The 8,876-nt window shown below is 41.6% G+C and overlaps 1 protein-coding gene across 1 annotated transcript; it reads left to right on the top strand.

Annotated features, from left to right (window-relative positions):
• The first annotated feature begins 1,452 nt into the window (after positions 1-1,452).
• LOC130043237 (lipocalin Cav p 3.0101-like) lies at positions 1,453-7,784 on the top strand. The gene is made up of 6 exons (XM_056135487.1): positions 1,453-1,512; positions 2,352-2,494; positions 3,885-3,958; positions 6,344-6,454; positions 7,474-7,578; positions 7,768-7,784. Exons 1-6 carry the CDS (start codon positions 1,453-1,455, stop codon positions 7,782-7,784), a joined length of 510 nt encoding a protein of 169 aa, XP_055991462.1.
• Positions 7,785-8,876: the final 1,092 nt, after the last annotated feature.

Here is an 8,876-nt window from a genome sequence, read left to right on the forward strand (position 1 = left end):
TCTTACTCCTTTGTTAAAGATTAAGCTATCATATATTTGAGCGTCTGTTTCAGGATACTCAACTATATTCCGTTGGTCTGCAGGTCTGTCTTCATGCCAATACCATGCTGTTTTAATGACTACTGCTTTGTATTACAGTTTGAAGTTAGAGAAGAGAGTGAATCCCCCCCTTTTTTGTTGCCCCAAGTTGTATTGTTGCATATACATTTCAGGATTGGTTTATCTATGTGTTTGAAAAAGCTTATGAGTACCCTACGAGGGATCACATTGAATCTGTAAAATATTTGAGAAAGTATTTAAATTTTTAAGAAGCTAATCATTTTGATCCACGAGCATGGGATGTGTCTCTATTTCCTAGCGTCCCCTTTCATTTCCTTAAGTAAAATTTTGTAGAGTTTTCTTTGTACCGGGATCAATCAATTCTTTGTTCAAGTCAATGGATGTTCCTTGTGAATAGCAAAATATGTGTTTTGCCAGCGTTAGCATGTCTAGTCCTGGTCGTCAATTTTAGACAGGGCTTGATTTTACGATTGCCTCATGATTGTAAACCCAACGCTTTCTCCTGTGTACAACTGGTTCCAAAAGACCATAGATCTTTGTATAGCAGAGTTGCAAAGGTAGAAGTCCTATGCTTCTGCAAACAGTGATGCTTCAATAACATCTAACTTGAAGAATAAATAAAACTGTAACAAAATTGTGTGTAATCTCCATACAAACCAATCCACGAACTGAAGGTAGAGATTAAACACCCCCAAACATACGGACAGAAATCTGAATATCACGACTGAGACATGAGTGAGAATCATTGTGGGGAAGTTCCTGGTCCACATATTCTGAAATGAAATTTGAGGGGTGAATTTAAGAGAGAATCATCAAATCTCTCTCAAAGGATATGGGAAACATTTTGTTGTTCTTGTTATCCTGTGAAATAGTTTGCTATATTTAATTAGGCAGATTTTGCTATAAATAAATAAAACTCATATCGTTCTATGAGGGTATGGATACACAAATTATTTGCATTAAAGCAGATTTTGCTTTTGAAAAATGTGGTTAACTCTATGTATTCCATGCAAACTAGGGTCAGAGTAGGAATACCAATCTTGGAGTGTTGAGCCCGGGTGGAGCTCAGGATAATGAAAAGGAAAATGAGTGTCACTGCCCTTGAAAGCCGTGAACGTCTGTCTGTCCTAATGTTTCCTGCAACTGAAAGGTCAACTGTCCACTCCAACTTAAGCTCCTCTAAAAACAAATCTCATTATTGCTTGACAGCTGTCTTGAAAACCAACCGGATGTTTCCATATGCGTAAGCATCTGTGACTGATCACCGCGGACCATTGGTCGGTCCTGTGCCTGGGTCCACAGAGTAGTGCTATAAAAAGCCCAACACATCTGGAGTGTCTTCATCCTGCACTTTCCACTTCTCTGGAAGAAGGAGCCTAAGACATCGGCAAGATGAAATTCGTACTCCTGGCTCTGTTCGTGGCTGTGGCTTCTGCCAACATGCAACAGAAGGTACCAGGGAAGAACTGATCTGTGTGTGTGTGTCTGTGTGTTTGTGTGTATGCATTCCTCACTCTAGTTTGTAAGGTATTTTGTAATTTTGTTGTTGTTTTTGTGGACAACCTGGCAGTGCTCAGAGCTTTGTCCTTGTTCTGAGCTGATGACTCACTGTTGGTGGAACATGGGTACCATCTGGGATGCCAGGGTAGAACCAAGGGCATTCCAGTACAAGACAAGCGCCGCCCACTGCACCATCTCTCTAGTCTCAGTGCTGAACACTTGATATACATATTGATCTGATGATCTGATCACAATCAAACAATGTCTACATTCTCGCTACCTTATTCCTTCCCATCTCGAAGAAGGGGAATTCCTTTGTATTTTCATCCGCAGTCAAATAAAAGTAAGCCAATGTTAATTTGCCAACATCACCGATATTTTCAAGGTATATGAGTGAACATTTTTTTACTATATTTGTTAAAATTTTTAAAGAATTTTTAATAATGTAGGAGTACTGCTATTTATTCAGCCATTGTTCAGCTGATTGAAAAGAGCATGAGCTCCATATTACTTTTCTTTTTTTTATTTACTATTTTAAGGAGCTCAGAATTGCATACCCGAGAGTTCCCAATTCTTGATTTTATAACTCTACCATTCTTGTTTCTACCATATCAATTCTTGTTTCTGTAATTCTACCCCAGAAGCATTAGAGCCCTACTTTGCTTGGTCAGTTAATCAGTCTGCATTTTGTTTCCCAACGTTTAGTGAAGCACAGGATAAATGGATGATGGGAGTGTAGGAGAAAAGTGAGAAGTGTGACTGTCCTTCTTCACTGCAACTTTTCTTCCCAGCACACACGTCAGTGGCGTTCGGTTCGCACCGCCGCCAACAACATAGAGAAGATTCAAGAAAATGGGGAACTGAGAGGCTTCTTTACAGACATCATCTGCGAAGGTGTAGATTGTGCCTCCGCCACCTTAAATTTCTGGATGAAGTAAGTGACATTTCCCTGCACCTAGAGCCACACATCTCTTGACTTCACAAACAACTGTTGAGTCTTGCTCTTCCATATGGAGGGTGTTTCGTGATATATCTGAACTCTGAAGACTTTGAGTTTTTGAACTGGTTCAGAGAGGACGTTCTTCAACGAATGCTCTGCGTCCAGCGCACCGCAGAGAATGTTAGGGGATGCCTTTAGTTTCCAGGGTTTTCACTCATCAGCTGTTTTCACTGCATCGTCAATGACAGAATTTTTTAAAAAGACAGGAAAGAAGTTTTCCTTGTGAAATGAAGGACCATGATATGCCAATCCTTCTGCATTTCATAGGTCACCATTTCTGAATATCTCAGAAACAGTTACACGTGTATGTAAAGGGATGTCCATGATATTTTTCATGTTAGACTCTGTCATCAGTGAATGGTTCCACATAACATCTGTTGAATGTTTATGGAACAATTTTTATTTGCCTATAAAATATGACAATCAGAAAATGACAAAAAAGATTCCTGATCTTGACCATTGAAATATCAGTGGTTTTTGTTTTTGGTTTGCTTTGGTTTTGTTTTGGTTAACGATTACCACAGAAGATGAGTGATAGGTAAAATATTGATAATCTAAACCATAGACATGATCTGAGAGATAGTCCTCAGAAAGTGTGATGCTTCGTTAGCAAATACCAACTGAGTTATTGAGGTGTAGAATCCAAGATCAGAGAAAAAAGTTCGCGTGAAAGGAGTTTTGATTAAAGATGATCATGAATTCAGTGTCTGCTGGATGGGTCATTGGAAATACTCGAATTGGGATAGATACTTCAGTGAAAACCAATCTGAAGTGAGACCACACACTGTCAAAACACTGCATAAATATATTATGTTATCCACAATTGGGGTTTTTTCGTGCAAGAATTCGACACCAGTCCCTTCACCAGGGACCATTTCCTTCCACAAGAATCTCAGTTACTCCATCTATGGGGAGACGAGTGACCACCTAACCAAGTGGCCAGATTCCTACTGGGAAGCAGTTCTCAAGTCTTGGTTTCTGTCACCTTTGTAGGCATTGGTTGATTCCCCTGTGATGTTTCAGACTACAGGATACATTTATTCCCCTATAATGTTTCCACGAACATTTGAGAAATCCTTCTGGATATCTTTCTCTCTATGTCTCTCTCTCTCTCTCTCTCTCTCTCTCTCTCTCTCTCTCTCTATCTCTCTCTCTCTGTGACTCAATCCACTCAGCAGAGATCTCCACATAGAAGTCAGTCAGATGACTTGACATCCTCTTGGAACTCAGCCATAGCTGTCTGGGTCGTACTCTCTTCATCCAGCCATCTGCGTTGGAGCGTTCCGTGACAAATCACGGAAAATTTTATTGATTTATGTTTCAGGAATAACGGACAGTGTCAAAAGTTCTCCGTAGTTGGAAATAAAATTCAAGGTTCCGAAGACTACAACGCTGAATGTGAGTCTTTGTGCTTTGGGCAGGAGGGGGCTGGTGTTTTTCTTCTTCTTCTTCTTCTTCTTCTTCTTCTTCTTCTTCTTCTTCTTCTTCTTCTTCTTCTTCTTCTTATTTTATTTTATAATGTAGTTCACGATATGTGATGACGTTTAATATTCGAACACCCATCTCACCTCCATCACACTATCCTTCCACCATATTGCAATCTTTTCCATCCTGAAGTCCAAGGCCTGTCCCAAACAAGAACCAAAATAATATATTTTGTCTTGCTTGTTGTGAAAGACCACTGAAACTGTTTCCAAAAAATTATACTTAGAGGAAAGAGTGTGGAGATTGTTGTATGTCAAGAAGGATCATTAAGTTCTTCTATAAGAGTTTACTAACGTGTCGTTAAAGGTGGAATCTTGTGTGCTCTATATCTGTTTTCTTTTTTTCAATGTATATTTCCATCTAAGATTGTTTGCCTCCTACCTTGAGCTCTATCAAATGTGCTGCGGTAATCTTGGAGAATGGGTAGGGTGTGTGGTTTTGAAGTATCGCACAGCCAAGAACCTGGACGTGCCATGAATAGAGGAATTAGTCTTTAGTTAGTCTTTTATTTCCAGTTTTTTAGTTAGATTTCTTCCTTTTTCTTCACATGACGATAGTTGGACGCATTATTCGCTCATTTGTTACACAGAGAAACCTCTCAAACTTCTTAAATTGATGCAATACTGTGCTTGACAGAGAGTGTACAATGTAGAGGGTGCTTGCCCTACAGATGCGTGACCCCAGATCTAATCTCAGCACCAGAAATGGTCCCTTGAGAGCCATGACCTATAATCCCTGTTCATCAGAACCTAGAAAAAGCCCCAATCACCACTGGCTATGGTCCAAAAAACCAAAATTGAAAATAAAACCCACAATTTATTTTAATCAATTTATTTGACCACACAATTCAGTGATCCCCCAGTTAAAGAATTCCATACGAAAAAGTATGCTTTGGGTACCGAAGCAATAGCACACAGGGTAGGGCTTTTGCCTGGCACCCGACAGAACTGGGATCGAAATCCAGATTACGATATGGTCCCCCAAGCATCCCCTGGAGTAATTCTTGAGTGCAGAGCCAGGAGGAACCGCTGACCACCACGCCATGACACCATAGCAAACATACCTAAGTATTTGTGAGCGATGGCTGTGGAGGTAAAGGGTTCGCCCAATATCAGAAAATTTAACCCACAAGTCTTGCAAAATGAGACTGCCTTTAAGTAAACAATTCAGTCTCTAAAGTTATTCTTCCCGTGAACTTCTTGAGAAGTATGATATGCCATTCACTTAAGCTGCAAATGAAGTCTCCTCTTTCACTACATATTATAGGTCCCCCAGAGAAGATGTAAGGAACTCAGCTATAATTTACACACTCATCGCAGCATTGGCAAAATCTATTCATGTCTAGATGTATTTTGAAGATGGGGAAAGCATTCTGCTTGTGGAGAATTTGGTAAATGACATTGCTCAGAAGATGATGTCACAGAATCTAAAACCTTATGCCAGTGATATGGGTCCAAAGATGACGACTTAAAGGCTTGATCTTAGCGTGTACAAAATAAGACGCAGGGGAATGAGACAGCCTCCCACTTTTCCCCCTAACCACTATAGTGAACAGATTCTGACGGCCCCTTCTACATTCTTGTCTTCCTGCAAGTACTCAGGCTCTTTCTGATGAACAGGGAATTACCAACAGTCCATCCTAAATTCTGCCCAGAACTTAGGGTCACCTGGAGGATCAGATCATGGACAGTACCTAAGGGAAATAATGAGAAAAGGATCTGCTGGATTCTTGTTTTCTCTGCAGATAAAAAAATACAGGGGCTGGAGTGATAGCACATTAGGTAGGGCATTTGCCTTGCATGCGGTCGACCCGGGTTCAATTCCCAGCATCCCGTCGGGTCCCCGAGCACCTCCAGATGAAATTCCTAAGAGAAGAACCATGAGAAACCCCTTCCCATCACCCGATCAGTGGGTGTGACCCAAAGAAGGAAAGAAAAATACAAAGAGCCCAATTTCCATTTCCACACGGCCAAACAACCATCCCTGGTCTTTAAATTAGCCGCATTCTTTGGAACACAAAGATTCCAATTTCCTATTAAAACCACAGCGGACGAGCCTTAGTTAAGTGAGTCCTATCCAAGGGAATTCTTTGTCCTTTCTCCTCTCCTTCCAAGTAGAACTTCTACTTTCCCACGCTGAGCACTTTTTATGAAGCCAATATTGTCATTCTTGAAGCTATTAAAGACGTTGGGATCATCGAACTCACACCCAAGGTCCCTCCTCCTTCCAGCACGAGAAGATAAATAAGAAAATATTTGACTCCTCCTGATTTCTGATTTTTCCCCCTCTCTTCCACAGTCTCAGGACAAAATGTCTTCACCTTTTGCCATCAATCCAAGAACCTGTTGGTCTTCTGCTTCCAGAACACCGATGTAAATGGACTCGTCACAGATGTGGTCCATGCTGCCGGTATGCTTCTCCTTCTGAGCAGAATAAGTGAATGTTTTCACATGTAGACTTTATTAAGGAAACAAGACACACTTGCATTGAATTGAGAAAAAATATCAGTCCCACATATTCTGGAGACCTGGAGTTCCACTCATAGCAGCTCAGAATGCACTCTCCAGTCCAATATATCTCTCATCCGGGAAAATCAAGTTTTGATTTCAGCAGATAAACATATCCTGGAGTTACGATATATTTAGCCCTACAAAGCACAGCGGGTAGGGCGTTTGCCTTGCACGGAGCTGATCCAGGTTCCATTTCTCTATCATCTCGGAGAGCCCGGCAAGCTAACAAGAGGATCCCGCCCTCTTGGCAGAGCCTGGCCAGCACCCCGTGGCATTTTAGATATATGCACAAAACAGTCACAAGTCTCGCCCTGAAGATGGGACTGGTGGCCCATTGAGCAAATCGACGAACGATGGGAGCACAGTGCTACAGTGTTCTTATGGCAAATCGAACCTCCCCCCTACCCTTAAACAGAAGAATGAAATATGACCCTTAGGTAAAATAGTTTAAGACTTGGAACGCAAAGCATTGGCATTAGTGCACCCAAGGAAAAACAAAATCTGTGACAGAGACCTTTCAGCTGCAAAACCGCACCAGGCCAGCCTAGAGTATCACTGTGTTCGGTCTTTTAGACGTACGAGCAACCTGGTCAAAAATTGAGTAAGATCTATTCAGGACTTGATATTTTCAGGGCGTCTTCGGGTAGCTATGTGAAATACCACAGTCTTTGCTCAAGGGAACTGTGGAGTGATGATGTGCTCACTTAGCATCCTCCTGACATCTCTGTCAGAAAGGACTCACCTGTTGGGAGACCCAGAGGAGGGGTACTGCGAGGGAGGGATGTTGCATTCAACAACCTGCGTAGCCTGGGGAAGACGGGGAAATCTATCCTTCTGCATGGGGTGACTGTGGCCCATTCTAAAGAGTAGGATGCAGTGTAATGCCTGTCTTTTTCCCTTCTTCTCTGCCCATTGCAGTAAGACCTGGCCACAGATTCAATAAGGAAGATCAGATTGTGTACACAGACTTGGTAAAGCAACACGGTATCAACGAAGAAAACATCTTGAATATCGAATCAGCAGGTAAATTCACTGTTTGCACTTCTTGGGTATAAAAGTGGCCATCCTGAACTTTTCTTCAAGAAAGCTTCATTTTCTAGTGTCCCTTGGACACCTGGATTCTGGGGAAAATTATTTTTTTGATCAATATACTGCTAAGAAATATTGAAAGTATCAGCTATCCTTTTGAACTCTCTTAATTCTCTTCCACAGATATCTGCCGCAAATAAGGACATCTGTTCGGTGAGTGATGATAGGGTATCTCCTGATATTTTACGAGGTTAGGGTGACTTTGGGAGGGGTCTCCGCTTGAAACAATAAGATACGACTCCTCTGAAGAGAGGGGTGGCAAGGACTATGATGCAGACACGTGCATGTGTGCGAAATTAAACCGTGCTCCACCCTAACTTGGAACTATAGCATAGAATTGGGATTCTGCGTTTCGAGGACAACAGTTTTTTAAAAACAGTGAATCATTGTACTCTGAATGATGCTTTAATCCTGTGAATTTCAGTGACAGCAAGCTATCATAGGAACTCTTCTAGAGATATCCATGTCATTCAAGGAAGTCTCATGTCTCCTACGTGGAGTGTGCCAGCCCTTGTGTTACATATACTGTGTACCACTTTTGGTCTCTGAGCACAGCCAAGTGACGTCCAATTACCCATCAGCCCCCAAGAAATAAGAAAAGAAGTCCAATAGGGGACACACTTGCAGAGTTCAGTTCCCCATGTCATACAGCCACGAACACGTTTCTATCTTCCTTCTTGATGTAAGGTCTCCTAGAACTTCATCCACGACCACACGTATTATAGCAGTGAAGTTCTTACACTCAATATCACAGATGAAGGTTCATGCCACAAATTCTGCATTAAAATTTCTTTTACAGGGTCTGGAGTGATAGCATACTTGGTAGGGCATTAGCCTTGCACACGACCAAGCTGGGCTTGATTCCCAGCCTCCCATAGGGTCCCCCGAGCACAGCCAGCAGGAATTCCTGAATGCACAATCCAGGAGTCACCCATGAGCATTGTTGGGTGTGAACGAAAAAGCCAAAAAAATTCTCTTATAAATTACATTTATAACTGCTCCCTCATTCCCAAAATGTTTACCACAATGGAACCCTTAGAATCAACATAAATTTCTTTTAATGTTTTAATTTTTGTAGAACTCTTCAGATCCAGCTGGTCTCTACAAACGCAGCAACGTCTCAGAAACCAGATCCGGAATCCAATTGTAATTCCTTCTTTCCTACTGTCTTCGTGAGCTCAGCCCATGGTTTCCTCTTCTTTCCTTTCACACACGTTGTTGTATTACATTGG

The sequence above is a fragment of the Sorex fumeus genome, unplaced genomic scaffold (genome assembly GCF_029834395.1).
Source record: "Sorex fumeus unplaced genomic scaffold, SorFum_2.1 ptg000118l, whole genome shotgun sequence".
Taxonomy (NCBI): domain Eukaryota; kingdom Metazoa; phylum Chordata; class Mammalia; order Eulipotyphla; family Soricidae; genus Sorex; species Sorex fumeus.